At 44.2% G+C, this 20,250-nt stretch overlaps 1 protein-coding gene across 5 annotated transcripts in view; it reads right to left on the reverse strand.

Moving 5' to 3' along the window:
* TRIM36 (tripartite motif containing 36) overlaps positions 1–20,250 on the reverse strand; it is a 71,102-nt gene that overhangs the window by 31,898 nt on the left and 18,954 nt on the right. For all 5 annotated transcript variants that reach the window (XM_053299890.1, XM_053299888.1, XM_053299889.1 and 2 more), the window contains exon 3: positions 18,451–18,776. In XM_053299890.1, the coding sequence (XP_053155865.1) occupies positions 18,451–18,776 (326 nt within the window). The remainder of the gene's footprint in view (positions 1–18,450; positions 18,777–20,250) is intronic.

The following is a 20,250-nucleotide window of genomic DNA, read 5'->3' on the forward strand; positions in this document are numbered from 1 at the left end:
TTTGTCTTGAAGTGGCTGCCAAAGCCGCATCTGTCCTCGCTGCCTGCGGGTGATCTGGTCCCGCCGCCGCCGGACAGAGTCAAAAACATGGCTGGCTTTTGTCTGTCTCCGTTCTGCCTCGGCGGTCCTGCGCATGCGCTCCGTGCATGCGCAGATCAGGCCAGGGAGGCACGGACACACGCTTGGTGTCCGTCCACGGACGGACACCAAGCGTTTTATTAGAGAGGATAACCAAAACCTTGTACTGATATAAATAAACTGATGTCTGAAACCCACTTCAAATCTTGGGTTCAGATTATTATAAAGAAGTTGCTGTAGAACCAAGATCTAATAGTGGTTCCACAGAATGTCTGAACTAGCTTTATAACATTTTCACAGAAGTTTCAATTTAATTTAACCCCTAGGCCCCAGTGTTGGGGTGGATTGTACTCAGTTTGAGATTTTTTTAAAAAAAGAAGGTCTCTCTCCTATCTGCTGGAATTCAATGTTTAGTGTGGCCTGCAGTGTTTCATTCCCCAATCTCCTGTAGTTTGTTTGGTTTTTTTAATGCAGTTTACACTTTGATAGATTTTTTAGGGTTTATTCTATCTCTATTGTATTGTATAGGAAACAAAGTACTATGCAGATATGGTGCTAAGGGTTAAAGATACCCCACAAAATGCTGTTTTAATAATTTATCATCATTTACTGTTATAGATATTTAGATGAGAAGAACCTGTCCTTTTCAGCTGTTGTGAGAAAGGGTACATTACTTTGTGAATATAACCCTTTGTGTATTTTCTTTATACCTTTTGTGTGTGTACAATAAATATCAGTTAAAAAGGTTGCTTACCTGTAAGAGATGATCTGGTAGCGATCCCACGACATTCATAAACAATGGGTTCTGCGCCTGCGCAGACCAACTTCGGGTAAAATTCGTTAGCTCCTCGAGATGCCTCTAACCGCCTCCTGCACAGTTAGGCGTCCTTCTCTCTGTTTCTTGTTGATGCTATTTTCCTAAGCATCTCTGAATACACAAGTACGTATTGCTTGCGCTCTGCAGTGGGGATGGCTGGGTGGGTTTTATGAATGTCGTGGGAGCACTACAAGTTTATCTGGATAGTGATCTCACGACAGTCATAAACAATGGGTGAATTACGAGCTTCCCTTCAAGGAGGTGGGAGCCACAAACTATTGTAACACCCTTTTCAGCACTGCCCTTCTGAACTCAGATCCTCCATGATGTAAGATTTAGTGTGCACCTTTTAGTTCAGGTGCAGCGGCTGACATTTCTCTTGAGTTATCTAGTCCGGTTGCTGTGGTAGTCACCTGTGGTTCCGGCCAGACAGTCTGAGTAGTTGCGGAAACCATGGTTGCCTTGGCCACCAGGGGTTATTAAAATTCCTCTGGTCTTGTCCTGCAGTACCTTGGCTACCACCCTGTTCAGCAGAAGATACAGTGGATACAAATAAAATGTACTGTGAGTCCATTGAAATTGGAATGCATCACACTTGGAGCAGCTTCCTAGTCCTATCCTGGAACAGTACTTCTTGCATTTCTTGTTCTGGTCAGTTGTGAATAGGTCCACTGTTGGTGTCCCCCAACAGGCGAACAGCTCTTCCAGGAGTAAGGAATTCATTTCGCATTCGTGTTGTTGGAGCATATGACTCCTGCTCAATGCATCTGCTAACGTGTTGTTCTCTCCTTTTATGTGGATGGCAAGCATATGAATCTTCCGTGCGATGCACCAATTCCACATTTGTAGACTGAGTTGACACAATGTTTTTGACACAGGTACAGGTCGGTCCGCCATCTTATGTATGCAATCACAGTGGTATTGTCCATTTGTACCTGGATTACATGGTTCATGATGGTGTTTTGAAGAGACTGCAGAGCCTCGAAAGCAGCCAGTAGCTCTAGGAAGTTTATATGCAACTGCCTCTCTTGAGCAGACCAAAGGCCCTGCACCCTTAGTTCTGACAGATGAGCTCCCCAGCCCAGCACTGAGGCATCTGTCGTCACCGTCAGCGCGGGCACTAGAGATTTGAATGGAATTCTCCTCTGGAGATTTGTACTGTTGGCCTACCAGTGTAGAGAGGCCAACACCTTTTTTGGTAGAAGCAGGAGCTTGTTCTGTGGATCAATGTTGGGACGAAATTCCGACAAGTACCACGTTTGCAACTTCCTCAGTTTCAGTTTCGCATAGCATACCGTAGACCGTGAATGAAGCCATCAGGCCCATGAGGACCTGAATCGCTCTTGGTTTCTGTAGTGGTGTCATTTGGAAAGCTTCCACTATTTCCTGAATGCGTTCGTACCTGTCTTCTTGTAAATACACCCCCTGTTCGTCCATGTCTAGTACCACACCAAAGTACTGTAGTCACTTGGTAGGTTGTAGATGTGACTTTTTCCAATTGATCTGTACCCCCAAATTGTGTAATAGTGATGTCACTACTTTCATGTGGGAAGTTAACTGTGTCCTTGTTCTTGCAGTGAGAAGCCAGTCATCCAGAGATGGAAAGATGGAGAGGCCCTGCATTTGAAGGTAGGCTATGATTACTGCCATACACTTCATGAATACCCTTGGGGCCATTGCTAGGCTGAAGGGTAGCACATTGTACTGGTATATTTCTGTACCCACAGTGAAGCATAGGTACTTCCTGTGGTTCTCCTGTATGCCAATGTGGAAGTATGCGTCCTTCAAATCCAACATTGCAATCCACCTTTCTTCGTGTAGAAATGGAAGGATTGCTTGCAGCATTATCATGCGGAACTTCTGCACCTCGACATATAGGTTCAACCAACGTAAGTCCATTATTGGGCGTATGCCCCCATCCCACTTCAGGTTCTGAAAGTATCAGGAATAAAAACCTGCTTGGCTGTGAGCCCATTGCACTGGCGTAATCTCCTGTTTCTCCAACAATTCTTTGACCTCCTCCTTCAGCGTTGTTGTCTCGGGAGTATATTTTATCCCTGTAAACTCTGGCAGAGTCACGAACTCTATTGCATACCCCATTGTGATTATGCGCAACACCCACTGGTCTAATGCTATGTGGTGTCATGCTGGGGCATGACTTGCCAATTTGATGGTGACCCTGGCAAGTGTCAAGGTGGTAGTGTTCCTTGCGCAGATGGTAGGTATCGTGTTGATGGGTGCAGGTGGGCTCTGACTGCAATCAAAGGTGTTTGGCCTGCTGTGTGGTCTTGTTATGGTTCTGCTGATTAGTCCTATTTCTAGCAGCATACAGTTTGCGGTTATATCTTCGATACGGTTTCCTATAGTCTTTTCATTCATTTTGTCGAAATGTGTTCTGCCTCCTTTGGTAAGGTTGATATCTTTATACCTTTGAGTTGTCAATGACTTCGCCGTATCTCCCCCCACCCCCCAACTGTGGTATCTATTTCTTCAGAAAACCGCTTACCATCGAAATGGAGTGCCTCTATTCGGTCCCACATATCTTACTGTAGCATGGTCGTCCACAACCACATGTGCCTCCTCAGCATTACTGCAGATGTTAGGGTGCGGATTCCGATTCCGCTAGATGCTTTGCATTACTTAACTGTTGGCATGTTGCCATCATTGTCCTGACAAAGGTGCTCTCATATTTCTTTTGAAACTCATCTGGAGTCAGATTAGCACGCTCTTCGAACAAACTCTCCCACAAGGAGTATGTATAAGATGTAATTGGCAATCCTAATGGTAAGGCATGCTGTTGAGTAGGTCCTCCTGCCAAGAACGTCCAGCTTACGTCCCTCCTTATCTGATGGGATTGTGTGGCACCTTAGGAACACAGGAACATAGGAAACTGCCATATACTGAGTCAGACCATTGGTCTACCTAGCTCAATATTGTCTTCACAGACTGGCAGCGGCTTCTCCAAGGTTGCAGGCAGGAATCTCATTCAGCCCTATCTTGGAGAAGCCAGGGAGGGAATTTGAAACCTTCTGCTCTTCCCAAAGCAGCTTCATCCCCTGAGGGGAATATCTTGCAGTGCTCACACATCAAGTCTCCCATCCATATGCAACCAGGGCAGACCCTGCTTAGCTATGGGGACAAGTCATGCTTGCTACCACAAGACCAGCTCTCCTCTCCACCTCTAGATGATGATGCACAATCTATTACCAGCAAGTTTTAGTTTTAGTGGTTTGTTTTTAATTGTAAACTGCCCTGAGCCATTTTGGAAGGGCAGTATACAAATCAAATCAAATCAAAAAATAAATGAGTTAAGTACAGGACATTTCATAAGGTACTGATTGTTCTCTTCTTATATCCTATACAGTATTTCCAGTCATTTTGATATTGGTGTAGATGTCTGGACAACTCCCCAAGCTGACTTTGCAGCTTTGGTAATGAGAGGTAGCATCGGTAAGTATACTGGCTGTAGTCTGGTTGTCCTTTTCATCTGTGTAATTTCTCAATACTTTCCAAATTTTGTGGGTAGTCCTTAAAATAGTTGTTTCCATTCCATTTTCTAGCTGATGAAATTGATTTTTTTAAGTGTAATTGTTAATTTCTGATGAACTCTAGTAAACTTAAGATGTGATTGATAAGATGGTCAGAAAGAAACTGAGAGAAGGACACCTAACCGCCGCTATAAGATACTGCAGGGCATGTGCAGGAGGTGGCTGGAGGCATCGAGGAGCTAACGAATTTTACCCGAACTTGGTCTGCGCAGGGGCAGAACCCATTGTTTATGACTGTCATGAGATCACTATCCAGATAAAATGGCTTGGGTGACAAGTACCCCATGGATTAAAGTAAACCCTTTACCAACCTAATTGCAATAGTATTTGTAGAGTAGGGATTTGCAGGATATCTGAGCTCAGAACATTCTCACTCAAAACAGGCCCTTTCAAGTGTTCCGAGCTTGGAACAGAACACCCTTCAAATGGAGGGCCTGTTCCAAGCTCGCAATGGAAAGAGCCCCATTCTGAGTCAGAACATTTTGAGTGTTGCAAGTGGAATATTGGACTCCAAGATGATGCTCTTCTGGCTTCGGCAGCCATTCGGCAACCACTCAAATGGCTGCCATGTGTCATGGCAGCCATTTGAGTGGTTGCCGAATGGCTGCCGAAGCCAGAAGAGCATCATCTTGGAGTCCAATATTCCACTTGCAACACTCAAAACGTTCTGACTCAGAATGGGGCTCTTTCCATTGCGAGCTTGGAACAGGCCCTCCATTTGACGGGTGTTCTGTTCCAAATGTTTGCAAGCAATTTGCAATCTCATTTCATTAAATGGCACCTCAATCAAGAACCTTCATATGATCATTTTAACTGTTTACAAAAATGTTACCTTTAAGAAATTCCCTTATCAGGCTTGATTTCAACTAGTAAGCCTTCAAGTGGGCCACTGGCCACCTAGGCTAAAGAAATAGAAACCACCTAGTTAAAATGTATAGGGAGGAGCAAGTAGAAGCTTATCTCAAAAAAAACTAAAACTAGAACTTATTTTTCCAGTAAGTCACAGATATAAATATACATGGGCTAGCTGCCTCTTTCATATTCCTGCCAATATCACTGCTGACCTTGCATTTATCATTTGGCATCTGACAAACAATGACAGAACAGCTTGCTAAAGAAGAACTTGCCAAGACATACTTGGAAAATAGATCTGAATAAGCTTGGGTTAGGAGAGTTTCAGTAACTTTCTTCACTGGATGAAAAAGGCGGAGATGTCATCTGTGTATACACATGATAAAAGTAAAGTGTGCCACTGAGTCGGTTGCAACTCCTGGCGACCACAGAGCCCCGTCGTTGTCTTTGGTAGAATACAGGAGGGGTTTACCATTGCCTCCTCCCTCACAGTATGAGATGATGCCTTTCAGCATCTTCCTATATCGCTGGTGCTCGATATAGGTGTTTCCCATTGTCTGGGAAACATACCAGCAGGGATTCAAACCAGCAACCTCTAGCTTGATAATCAAGTCATTTCCCCGCTGTGCCATTAGGCACAAAGGTGGCCAGAAATCACAACAGTGCTATGCTTCTTGTCAACTACTGGTGAAGTGAAATAACTGTGTTTGAATGTGCAAGTTGTTTTTTTAGGTTGTTCATGTTACAATATTCCAAGTACTGAAAAAAAGGCAATTAAGTTCTATAAGTATGGACCCACAATGAAATGTTGCAGTACATCCCTGGTGTACATGTGTTACCTGAGCCTATGACTGTGCACAGTGGGGAAAAACAGAAGTTAGCAACAAAGACAAGAGTCCCTACTCTTAGCTCGATCTTCATGCATATGCACATTTTATTTTTTTCTGTATTCTAGGTTTTTTGTGTAGGGCAGGGGACAATCCCAGCTCGTTTTCATCCAGCCTCAAAGTTAAATGGTTCATGGCTTGTGAAATTAATTTACTGTTTTCATCACTATTTACTGAAGTTGTAGGAAGGGGAAGGGATTTTGGAATATGTTATATCTAACGGTGAATGTTGTTGGGGGGGAGGGAGAGAGAGCGAGTGCACAAACACGTTGATTAACAGACTGAATGAGGAATTTCTCCCTCGTTCACACATATACAGTTGTCTTGCTGCTGTTTTGGTAGCATAAGGTGATTTCCCCCACCAAGAGCTTTAATGTGTCAGACACTTCCCCCTCAGAAACTAAGCTGTTAAATGGCTGGTGAGAAAACAAAAGAATTTTAGACACTTTTCCACCTCAGAAGCAGAAGGGGTTGTGACCTTGAGGTTCAATTCTTCAAGCTGAGAAAATTTCTTCCTTGTAACTGAATTCCATTAGCTCTGCCCACCTGGTTGTCTGTTAAGTGCCCTCTGAGTCCACAAACATTCCACTCTGTTGAGTCACATTGGGAAAGTTTCATTGTTCCCTCTAAGACGTGTGCATGTGTGCGCACTCACAAGTTTTCTGATGTCCACTCAGTTAATTTTAGATCCAGCTCAGGTTGAATCAGGAAGGCCCCACTCTGAATGCATGTGCAAACACAGTGCCTTATTATTATTTTTGATTTGATTTCTATACTGCCCTTCCAAAAATGGCTCAGGGCAGTTTACACAGAGAAAAAACAAAAATATATTGCCGCCCAGAACAAAACTCATTCCACACAGAAAGGTACATTGGTACTCACTGTGAAGGTGTCTTCTGGCTGGTGTAGAAGAGGTCACCCAAGCTTGGGATTATATCCCCCCACATGCTCCAAAAGGCAGGAAGTAGTCATACATGAAGATCCTTAACCCAGTGCATGTGGGCAGATCTCCTCAGTGCTTAAAACAGCTCAAGCTACAGAATGAAAACCACAGAACATAACAGAGAAAATACAACAATATACGAACAATAATGCAGAGAAAGACAGAAAAACCTGTCCCCCTACAACCAGATCATCAGCTCCAGCCTAACACAACCCGGGCAGGCCTTGGGTGACCTCCTCTACACCAGCCAGAAGACACTTTCACGGTGAGTACCAATGTACCTTTCTCGGCTGGTGTAGTAGGTCACCCAAGCTTGGGACATACCACAGCACCAACCATGGGAGGGAAAATACCCAAGCTGAGGCTACTGACCCGGAAGGACCCGTTGCAGGACCCTCCAACCAAATGCCGCTCTGGCAGCTTCATGTTCATCCTACTTGTAATGCCTTGAAAATGTAAAAGGAGACAACCAAGTAGCTGCCTTGCAAATCTCTTCAAGGGACGCCGGTGAAGATAACGCAGCAGAAGTGGCTGCAGATCTAGTTGAGTCCGCTGCAGTCTGACCAGGCACCAAAAGTTTCTGGGCTTCATACAACACCGTAATTCATGAATGGAACCATCGAGCGATAATGGCTGTAGAGACCTTGCATCCCATCTTAGAAGCCTTAAAGGCCACGAAAATAGCATCTGACTTACGAAAAGCCTGCGTCCTGTCAATATATATCTTCAACGCCCACCTGACATCCAGACGATGCCACTCCTTCTCTGCAGGGTGATGAGTATCCGGACAAAAAGAAGGTAAGTAAATGTCCGCCTCACGATGAAACTGAGACTTTACCTTAGGGATAAACGAAGGATCCAGGATAAGTCTCACAGAGTCCTTAGAGAATATACACAAATTACTCTTAACTGACAGAGCCTGCAATTCATAAACCCTCCTGGCCGATGTTACAGCTATTAAAAAGGCCACCTTCCAGGACAAAATCTGTAATGACAAAGATCAAAGTGGTTCAAATGGCGGAAACTGCAGATCCCAGAAAACAATATGCAAATCCCATAATGGAAAACGATGGCAGACCGGTGGAGACAACAAAGCTGCCCCCCTCAAGAACTTGCGTAGAAGAGGGTGCCGTGCCTGAAACGAACGTTGATGAGGAAACAACATCTGGATCAAGCACTCCGCCTGGCGTTTAAGCGTGTTGGGTTTCAGACCAAGCGCAAGGCTGTCCTGAAGAAAATCTAGTAATTCCCTCAACCTGCACTTGTCCGACTTCAGGGAGCGCTTTGCTGTCCAACGCAGAAAACTACACCAAGTCGATTGGTAAATCTTGTTGGTTGAACACTTTCTAGACGCAAGGATGGTAAATTGGACCTTAACACAGCAGATCTGGATGGTCTGGCAATCTGAGTGGATGACCTACGGCCAAGTCAACGATCTCGGAAAACCAAGGCCCTCTAGGCCAAAAAGGCGCAATCAATATCAGGGATGCCCATGACCCCCGCAGCTTCCTGAGGCAACGGGAGATCAGCGGCACTGGAGGAAATGCATATAGCAGACACGGAGGCCATGGCACCGATAGCACATCCGTCTCTTCTGCCCCCAACGTCGGAAAACGTGAGTAAAACCTCTGAATCTTGGCGTTCTCAGGATATGCGAACAAGTCTATCTGGGGACACCCCAGCCGCTCTGTCAGCCACCAAAATACTTGAGGGTGCAGGCCTCATTCTGCCAGCTGGATCTCCTGCTGACTTAGCCAATCTGCCCAAACGTTGGAAATTCTGCTTATGTGATGGCCCAGAATGGATATTAAGTTGTTCTCCACCCAATCCAACAACTCCACAGACTGAAGGAAAAGATATCTTGACCTTGTCCCCCCTTGCCTGTTTATGTGTGCCTTGGTTGAGATGTTGTCTGTACACACTAAGATGTTCCTTCCATTCACCAAGGGCGTGAAGGCTTTTAGGGCCAGAAAGACAGCCCGCAGCTCGAGCCAGTTTATGCTATGGAGCGACTCCTCCACCGACCAAAGCCCCTGGGCAGACCTGTTCCAACAGTGAGCCCCCCAGCCCCATAGGCTGGCGTCCGTCGTGACCATCACTCTCTCGGGTTCTATGAACAGCTTGCCCTTGTCTAGGTTCCCCGGGCTGTCCAACGAAGCAAAGAGACACCGAGAGAGGAATGTTCTTGTCATGCTTGAGAGCAATCCTGTGCTGGTAAGGGAGGAGAGCCCACTGTAACTGGCGTAGATGAAACCTCGCCCAAGGCACCAAGTCCACAGCCGCCACCATGAGACCCAACAACCTTGCTAGATTGAGAAGGCTGGCCCACGGTCTTGAAGCAATCACACGAGCCAGTGACAATAAGACCTTCATCCGATCCTGTGGCAGAAACAGTTTGCATACTGAAGTGTCCATTACCATGCCCAGATGACGAAGGCTCTGTATGGGCGTCAGGTGAGTCTTGCCCACATTTATCAAAAATCCATGGGCACATAATACAGACATTATTCTGGACAGAGCCGACCGAACTGCCCCTTCCGAACTAGCACGGATGAGCAAGTTGTCGAGGTAACAATACAGGTGGACCCCCTCAGTGCGTAGAGTGGCCACTAGCAGACTAGAACCTTCGTAAAAAGGGCTCTGTGTACTGATAATGCCTCCCTATGTAGCAGAAGCAGAGTATATGTCAACTGAGTGGATGAATGGGGATGTGCAAATAGGCCTCCTGGAGATCTATCGAAGCCATGTAGTCCCCCATCTACAATGCCTCTGAGATGGTACAAAGGGTTTCCATCCTGAACCTCCTCTTTATCACAAAGCGGTTGACTGGGCGTAGGTTGAGAACTGCCCTGGCCGATCCGTCCTTTTTTGGCACCGTAAAAATCACAGAATAGATGCCCTTGCCTCTCTGAAGAGGTGGGACCTCCTCTATGGCCCCTATAGCCACCAGATGCTGAATGGCCATGGACAACCCCTTGTGCTTTTCCGGTTTCCTGGGTCTTGGGGTAAGGAGGAATCTGTTTCCTGGGGGGCTGGCCAGATCCACTTTGTACCCGTGTAGGATAATGGAAAGAACCCACCTGTCGTTGATGGATTCTTTCCAAACAGGCCAAAAGGCAGGCCCCCACTTTGCCTGAGTGGGTCAGGACTGCTGCTTGGAGCCCTGCTACTGGTTTCCAAAAGACTGATGGTTCTGCAAATTGAACCCTTGCCTGCCTTGGCCTCTGGATCTGTTCCACTGCGATCGAAAAGGCCTAAAAGGCTCCTTCTGACAAAACTGAGGTCTAAATGCCCTAAAGGTTTGCATCAGTCTACAATTAAAACTCGTGTCCTCCTTCCTAGGGGCTGATGGCAGAGCCCTACGCTTATCCTTAGTTTCAATGAGGACCTCTTTCAGGGCCTCATCCCAATTAGCTTCCCCCCAGCATAGGGAACAGCAGCTAAATTAGCCCTAGATGTATTATCAACTTTCCAATATTTCAGCCATATGTTGTGTCTTGCCAGGACACCTGCACTGACCACACATGCCGAGAATTGAACACTGTCCAGAGTAGCATCCACTGAAAAGGCAGCCGCCCTCTGCAGATGAAGTAGCTTACGCCGCATCTTAGACTGATCAGCGGGAGGGTCATTGGGTAACTCGTCGATCCACAAGACCGATGCTCTAGACACCAAGGACGCAGTGGTGTCAGCTCTGATGGCCATTGCTGAAGTCTCGTGGGCCCTGTGCAGTGCAGATTCTGCTTTTCTGTCTCCTGGCTCCTTAAAAGAGGAGTCCCCATCCTTGGGTACCACTAAGCTACTAAGTAGGGCCCCGAAGGGAGCATCCGTAAATGGCACCTTCAGCAAGTCCAGAGTCTCCTCCTCAAAGCTGTACAATTTGCTAGCCAATGCCAGCGTACGTTTGGGAGTCACAATAACTGCCCATTCCTCCTTGATGGTATTAGTAAAGCCCTCAGGCATCACTGATTTAATCTGCGGTACCTTAGCCTTAGGCAGCACCAAGGAGCCCTTGGACACAGGAGAGACCTGTTCCTCTGTTACTGGCTTCAGATCAAGCGCAGCAATAGCCTGGTTAATTAGTGGCTGAAAATCCTCCATAACAGAGCCTCTGACTGTGTAAGTTTGCTTCAGAGTCCTCAATAATCTCCCCCTCTTCTGAGGAGGACGACCCCTTGTATGGGTCACCCAGCAATGTCTCCGACCCACTGCCCCCGGGTCACAATAAATCTGGGGAGTCCTCTCCTGACTCATCTGAAGACCTCCCCCTACCCCTGGGTACAGAGTCCTGGCGTATAGCCACCCTGGGCTGCTTAGCAGGCACTGTCTCCTCCAGAGAATCTGAGGATGACACATGGATCACAGCCTGCCGCTTCCAATGCCTTGCAGGCTTCCGCGCTTTAAGCGCCACTGCCAGTGAGACTTGAACGGCCTCCTGAATCCAGCTCTTTACAGTGGCAGCATCGGGTGGAACCCCCACATTCTCCGTTGGAATAGACCCTGAGGGAGGGACCGCATAGGGGGCATCCGCAACCACCTCCTCACCCCCGAGCAAGTCCCAATCTCACCAGAGGAAGCTGTTCATGGCCTTCTGGGTGCTCCAACGCCCCGTCCACAAGGCCAGCACCACTTGCCTCATCATCCCGCACGTCCTCCCCGTCTGATTCCACCAGGCTCTGGGGTGGCCACTCCTGCCGACGTTCCTTTCAGTGCGGCCCCAGTACTTGCTGAGGCAGTCCTCCTCCTGCACGCCCAACTGCTGGGGAAAGGAGTTGGGGGGGCGAGGCCAAATCTCGCGGGTTTACCTTGCCCGTGCCGCCGGGTGAAAGCTCTCCCACCAATGGGGCCTCCGCTTTTTGTGTTGCCACTTGTGTCCTGCTACGGTGGATGGCTGGTGGCATGAATTGCGCCCAGTCTCCTCACCGGTATCTGGCGACAGTGAGGACCGCTGTGGCCTACTGGCGCCAGCATGGTCCTCTGATACATCCACCATTTTCCTTACAGGATTTGCGCAGTCCCGAGTTTTTGGCAGGAACAGGCGCTGACAGGAGGATCTCTCCCTAACGGCCAGGAGTCCGAAGGTCGTCTTAGCGGACATTGGCCAAAGGGTCGGCAAGAGGTGAGGAGAGGTAACGAATAACAGAACGGACAGTAGGAAGAACAGATATGAAATTTTTTTTTTAAAATAATAATAATAATTAGTAACTAGAGAAAACTAATAGTAGTAGAATACCAGGTGAAGAAGAGATTGGAAATAGTCAAAAATAATAGGAATATAAGCAGAAGAGAAGAAGAGGCCTAGTAAACAAGGCCAGAGCCAGCGAGCTGTAATGCGAGCCTTCTGGAGCAAAGGCAGGAAGTAGAACTGAGGAGATCCGCCCACATGCACTGGGTTAAGGATCTTCAAGTATGACTACTTCCTGCCTTTTGGAGCATGTGGGGGGGATATAATCCCAAGCTTGGGTGACCTCCTACACCAGCTGAGAAATGAAAAAAAATTAGAGGGACCACTGGACAGTTTTGAGGGTTTTTGCCCCCCTTAATTTCTTCTTCAGCTTTTGGTGAAACCCATATATCTGAAGATTACCGCAACACCTCCCTCTTGTCCACTGGTGCTCAGTTTGTGTATTCATAAGGATCATAACATTTCCAGCTCTTTCAAAAACTGATGTAAGATTTCACAGTAAGGTGCAAAATACACAACTGTATAAGGCAAACCCTCAAAAACAGTGTGTTTATAGTTCATGGGAGGTGGAATTTTAAAAACTGAGTGCTTCAAGAAGAAAGATGGAATTTAATGAAGTATAAGTAATCAACCAATGAGAAACTAATATTCAGTCATCAACTAATAGTTATTTGCATCTGTCTTCACGGCAGAGAATATTGATCATATACCTGCTCTGGAACTGAGTTTCTCAGGCTTCGAGGCTGAAGAACTGGGTCAATTTGAAGTGACAAGGGAAGATCTTCTAAACTGTCTTGAAAAACTAAAAATTAACACATCGCCAGGGCCAAAAGGCATCCACCCAAGAGACATGATAGAGGTATATAAAATTATTCATGGAGTAGAGAGTCTGGAAGGAACTCTGATGGAAATCAAATGTGAAATTGCTCATCCCCTAGCAAAAAATAAGTAACTTGTCCCTACAATCAGGCTCCATACCAGAGGACTAGAAAGTAGCCAATGAAACTCAGATTTTCAAAAAGGGATCTAGGGAGGATCCAGGAAAACTTCGAGCCAGTTAGCTTAACTTCTGTGCTGGAAACTTCTGTACTGTGATGGAAAGCATACTTAAGGATAAAATTGTTAAACACATAGAAGAACAGGCCTTGCTGAAGGAGAACCAGAATGGTTTCTGCAAGGGGATGTCTTGCCTCATTAACTTTCTGGATTTCTTTGAGAGCGTCAACAGGTATGTGGATAAAGATAGGGGGACAGGTTCATGTGTGAATTAGTAACTTTTTGAAGGACAGGAATAAACAGAGGGTTTTCACAATAGAGGGAAGGAAGGAGTGGGATCCACCAGGGACCTTTACTAGGACCAGGGCTCTTTAACCTATTCATAAATGATCTAGAAATTGAGGTAAGCAGAGAAGTGGACACATTTGCAGATTACATTAAACTATTTCGGGTAATGAAATCCAAATCAGATTTGTGAGGAGCTCCAAAAGGATCTCTCCAAACTCAGTAAGTGGGTGACAAAATGGCAAACATGGTTCAGTGTTAGCAAGCATAAAGTGGTGCATATTGGAGCAAAAAACTCCAACTCCACATATATGCTGATATGGTCTGAGGTGTTGGTGACTGACCAGGAGAAAGATCTTGGGGTTGTGGTGGACAACTCACTGAAAGTGTCAGATCAAGAGGGGACTATGGGGAGACATGATAGAAGTATATAAAATTGTGCATGGAGTAGAGAGAATGGACAGAGAGAAATTTTTCTCCCTCTGTCACAACACTAGAACCAGGGTTGGGAAATTTAGGACCAACAAAAGGAAGTACTTTTTCACACAGCGCATAGTTAATCTATATAATTCTCTGCCACAAGATGTGGTGATAGCCACCAGCCAGGATGGCTTTAAAAGGGGCTTAGACAAATTCATGGAAGGCAGGTCTATCAGTGGCTACTAGTCTGGTGGCTGTGGGCCACCTCCAACCTCAGAGGCACAATGCCTCTCAATACCAGTTGCAGAGGAGCAACAGCAAGAGAGAAGTCATGCCCTCACCTCCTACCTGTGGGCTTCCCAGAGGCATCTGGTGGGCTACTGTATGAAACAGGATGCTTGACTAGATAGGCCTTGGGCCTGATCCAGCTTGGCTGTTAAACATATTGGCCATTTGTGTTTTGCCAAAGTCCAAGCTATATATGGAAGGTTATTAGTACAGTTTTCTAACAAGTGAATTATCTGTACATTATCTTATTTTCAATAGTTCAAATACAAAAAATATTTTCCTCTATCACCCCCACTTTGTGGCAGTTACTACATATATCAAAATTCTAGATACACCTGTTTCCAATGAAGTAGGACATCTACTTGTATTCATATCAAAACCCATGATATACAGCATACTAGATATTGATCAAACCACACACCATGCCTCATTGTTTCATGCATGAGTGCATGTCTATGCTGTACAATTAAATGACTATATAAATATAGAACAAGTTACAACAGCTCACTATCATGTCATTTTATTCTACAAGAATTAAAGACTGACCTATATAGTATTGGCAGCATTATCAGTAGGGCTATGCATTGAATCAGATCCGTTGTCCCTATTGGCAGTATTTTCATAGCATTGGTTTCAATGCAAAACTGCTAATATTGGCACCACCCAGTATGATGCTTTCTGTATCGCATCAGGCTGTATCCAATTCTATCTAGTGAACATGCTGCTTTCATACTGCTTTTCTGTTGCTGTTGCCATAAAATATGTCACTGAATTGGATGATGTGCCATATATGGCAACTGCTGGGGTGGTGGGTAAGAAAGCAGGTATATGAATGACATCCCTGCTTCAAATCAATGCCTCTTCAGGCTTGCAACTGAACAGAGAATGCGGCAATTAGTTTATCTCCCTTCCAGTCAAAGTACTTATTTACTTACTTACTACATTTATATCCTAAACTTCCTCCAAGAAGCCCAGAGCATTGTATATGGTTATGTTTATGTTTATCCTCACAACAACCCTGTGAGGTAGATTAGGCTGAGAGATAAATGACTGGCTCAGAGTGACCAAGTGAGTTTCATCGCTGAATACAATTTGACCTCATGTCTCCCAGGTCCTAGATCCAACACCTCTAACCACTACAGCACACCGGCTTGAGAAGAGGGATGTACAATACTTGTGTGTCCATGCCCTCAGCACAACTGTTGCTCCTCAAAAACTAAACACACCTTCCTAAGTTTGGACTTAGATGCTTCTGCACACAATTGCTGATCCACCAAAGCCACACACCTTCAATGCCCTGCCTGCCTCTCTCAAGCACCCTGGCACATATCAGCCTGCACCTTGGAGGACAAAGTCCTCGCAGGAGGGGCTTGCCTCTAAGCAAAGAAGGGATCTAAGCAAAGCAGAAGTGTGAGAAGGGAAGAGGAGGTTTGTCTCCTTCTCAGAAACCCTGGCATTTCTGCATGAAATGGGAGTGGTATCCACCATCTAAGAATGGTCCACCATCAACTATACCATATCTAGAAGTTTCACCCTATTCTTACTTACAATAATATTTCCGTGATTTCCCAGGAAATAATGGGAATGCCATTCCATAACCTACGGGCTGATGCATTGATCCGATACATCAAATAGTTACATTCAAGTTGGTACAATTATCGGTTGCACAATTCAATAATCACTTGCATCGTATTGGATCCAATAATTTTGCCTGTGCACAGATGAAATTATTAGTCAAGAACCAGTTAAAGAAAAAATTGATAAATGAATGGAAGTATCAACTGCCACAACAACATTTCTAGAAATAAGCCATCTGGCTCTGTGGAAGAACACAGAGGTTATTTCTGCTTGCATTTTGTTAGTTCTTAAGCAAATGTAAGCAAGTTGTTTCATCCAGTTACTTGTTTTGCAGTATTATTAAGATACATTTTTCTACCTTACTTGATTAGACCAATTTACACTGCTCTCTTTCTATATTTAGAAATACTAAATGTGAGGGGTGTTATAATTAGATTTAACAACCTACAACAGACTTGAAATCATCATTTTAAGGTTAATTCACTTAGCAGGATTACTAACAATTAAAGGATTCAATCTGCTTCTCTACAGAAGAGTAAATAGTCATTTAAAATATTCATCCTGCAGAAATGTTGTAAATGTGGACTAGTTCAACAAGGCTACTATCTTGCCTGGTGGTACTTTCCTTTCCCCCCGCTCCTTTTCTTTTCTTTTTTTAAATAGCACTCCTAAACCATGCTTGGATATGTATTTTACATTTACAGGCTTGGATCCAAAAGGTCTGCTCACACAAACAGAAGGAATAGAAGCTCATACACATGCAGCAAGTGCCTGCCAACTTCTTCCTCACCCCAGGTATAGCCCCCTATGCTGCATCACATCATTCTAGATTGTTGCCCAACCTTTTGGACTAGGCAGCAAAAAGAAGAAACATCAATCACAAAATGATATAAGATTATCGTTGATCCAGAAGATGGAAATAGGAAAGAGGATATTAAGCATCTGGGAATTAAATCGAGGAACACAGTCTCAATAAGAACTGTAAAAGCAAATGAGCCTCATTTGTTTTACCAGCCGTATTAGCCGACATGTCTTGGGTGCAAGTTTCAGACTCAGGCTTCATTAAAACAGACCCAAAAGGGAAAGAACAATTGGTAGAAGTCCTTCTAGAAGCCACAATGATATCCAGAACTCCATCTCCTGCTTGGAGCTTCCTGATGAATTGCTAGGCCATGAGATGTGGCCAGTCAATCTGCACAGCATATTGAGCCTTGATAGAGCAAACTGGATTTCTACTCCTCAGAGTGAGAGGAGGTTCTTGGGAGAGACCAGCAAAGTATGAACACTAAGGCAAGAGAATTTCCACCTAAAACTCTAAGCTTCTAGAGAACGTTCAGAAGAATTGCTGTTGAAAGAAAAACATAAACCAGAGTACTCAACCAATGAACGCAAGAACATCTTCGACCTCTGTGCTCTCATTGGAAATCTGAAGACAAACAGGGGCCCTTTGGCATTGCTTGGTGAAACAAAACAAAAAAATCCACAGAAAGTTGACCAAATCTGCTCACTAGACTCTGAATTGCCAACCGACTCAGGTTTCATTCCACTGGAGCAAGACCTGTTAACATAACCAATCCATTCTGGCGAGGCATAGCCCTGCACATGCTCTGCTATCACTGAAGATGGCTCTCTGACCAGGCAAATAGGAGGTGAAACTCTTCCATCATGGAGTGGGACCACATGCCCCATCTGTTTACATCTGCCTTTGTAGTGGCAATTTCTGCACAGACCAGGACATGCTAGCTGTGTAGCATAGGCTGGAATTTCAGGAGAGCCAGCCTGATCACCTGAAGTTCCAACTACTTTATGATGTAGGCAGCCTCCAACTGAAACTATTTGTCTTTTTACAACCAGGTGAATGCAATGGGCTCCCCGCATTTTACAAGGCATGCTTTGGATATCTGTATTCTGTGGTACTCCTGAATCAGTAATCTCTATAGTAGGGCTACAGATTGCCACCACAGGAAGAAATGCTTTTCCTGTTGGGGGACAACCACTTGTCCCCCAGAGATCAATTTTGTGATTGATTATGTAGTTTTCATGTCATCTGTACTTATGGCTGTCCTCACGATCACAATACACTTATTTACAGAAACACACACACACACACAGTATTTAAAATTTTGAAGTGCATCATTATACCCAAATACTGTAACCCAGTCCCTATAAAATACACTGTTATGCCAGATGCTCAGAAGCAAAAAACCAGAAACCTGGAACTAATACCATCTCCAGTAATAATCTAGAAAGGAATTTCTAGCTCCTAAAATGCTTACATTTGAAAACACTTGAAGATAGCATAAATACAGACCAGAATAAAACAGTAATAATGTTGTACTACTTTCAGAGTACAATGGCATGTAGAACACAGTGCTCTACATTCTCGTTTTCACTTGAAAATTACATTAACATTTTATAATTTTGAAAAATCCACCCTATGCATATTATAGGTCCTCAGCAGCCATAGCCAGGAGAATCAGGAATATTTTTTTAAAAAATTGAAAAAGTTGTTCTGTACCAACAGTGCCAGTTGTATGCCAGTTCTAGTACATTCTGGAAAAAAAGCCACTTACTTTAGGCCTGAAGTTGGTGGTTGGTCCCACATATTCATGCTGGGCTTTTAAAGTTCCCCAGGGATGATGTATTTTGAAGCATTCATTGCAATAGCTTGCGCTACAATCCATGCAGCTCTTTGTGGATTCTTGTGGTGGGGGTTTACAGAGATCACACATAATGGCTGTAGCTGCCCTTGCTGCCTGCCTATATCGTTCTACAATAGTTTCCAAGGTGAAGTTGCGAAATAGGCCATTGATGCCACGCTCTCCCAAATCTATATCATGACGGCATCCAGGACAAGGAAAAGTTGTTGTCTTCGGAGTCAACGAATTGCGCTTCCAACCTGTGTAGATGGCAGGAGCTGGTTTAGTCACAATGCAATAAGAAAAAGAGTTTAATGGGTTAAACGATGGATAAATTGTCAAACTTTTAATGTAAACGAAGAGTCAAACTAGAGTCAAACTTTTAATGTAAACCACCCTGAGCCTTTCTGGAAGGGCAGTATAAAAATTGAATGAATGAATGAATGAATGAATGAATGAATGAATAAATAAATAAATAAATAAAAACTCAGAACTCCCTTCAGTGCAAATGCCTTTGAGAATGGCTCTACATGGATGTCATACACTTTAACTCTGCATACAAACTGCACAAACAAGAGAACATGAAAAGCCACCCCCAATGCTTAGATTTCTTTTTTTTTTTTACCAGCTTATAAAATGAAGAGTTTGTCCAACAAAACTATAGGAAGAAAGAAACATAAGCAAGAAAGATCTGGAAATAGGAAGTGCTTGTAGGAATCCCTATTGAGTCTGAAGCTCACTTGACAGCTATTTAAATTCATTACCCCTCATTCTAATATACCTCAAACAGTTATGGTGACTTGATGGATATATTGTTATAATACATACTGGATGAATTACAAGCATAGGACAGGAAAAAAATCTAAATAAAGGAAAATAAGAAATGTATCCCAAGTTGAAGATTGGCTGCTAAACTACAAACACCTTCTTAGCAAGGGAATGGCTTAGATTTTCCATCTGCAAAATTTAACTGGGTCAACATTAAGGACTATTCCAACGACAGATGAAGATAATTTTTTATTGTGGCTTGGGGGGGCGGAGTTTATTCTTTGCATTTTGGTCGCATTTGTTATTTTTGATAGGTTGTTGTATTGTTTATCTGAATTTTTTACACTGTGCTAGAACTTTCTGTGAAAATCTGGGATACAAATCTTTTAAAATAAAAAAAAATATCATAAACTTAAGCAATATGTACATTATTATTTTTACATTTATATCCCACTCTTCCTCCAAGGAGCCCAGAGCAGTGTACTACATACTTGAGTTTCTCTTTCACAACAACCCTGTGAAGTAGGTTAGGCTGAGAGAAAAGTGACTGGCCCACAGTCACCAAGCTAGTTTCATGCCAGTCTAATGGCTGGCTTTCAGCTAAGCATCAGAAACAGAACACTATCAAATATTAAAATATGCAACTCTAAACAAGTTGTTGGCACATGTACTATGTGCCTGACTTTTTCCACCTATGTCACAGAAGTCTAGATTCCATGACTAGGTGTACAAAAATCTAGGGAGACACATGATTTCTTCATAAACCTAGATAAAGGTTTTCAAAGAATTTGGATATGGAGCAAAAACTAGACATATAAAAGTATACAGACATTGAGGTAGGCAAGCTGCAGAAATAAGAGGCCAAGGAACAGCTGCTATGGGGACATATAAGCAAGCTCTTATTTTGAAGAATAAGTGAAAGCTCTGGCTTCCAAGGTTTCACTGCTCACACTTTTCTAATCATCT

The sequence above is a fragment of the Hemicordylus capensis genome, chromosome 2 (assembly GCF_027244095.1).
Source record: "Hemicordylus capensis ecotype Gifberg chromosome 2, rHemCap1.1.pri, whole genome shotgun sequence".
In the NCBI taxonomy this organism is placed as follows: domain Eukaryota; kingdom Metazoa; phylum Chordata; class Lepidosauria; order Squamata; family Cordylidae; genus Hemicordylus; species Hemicordylus capensis.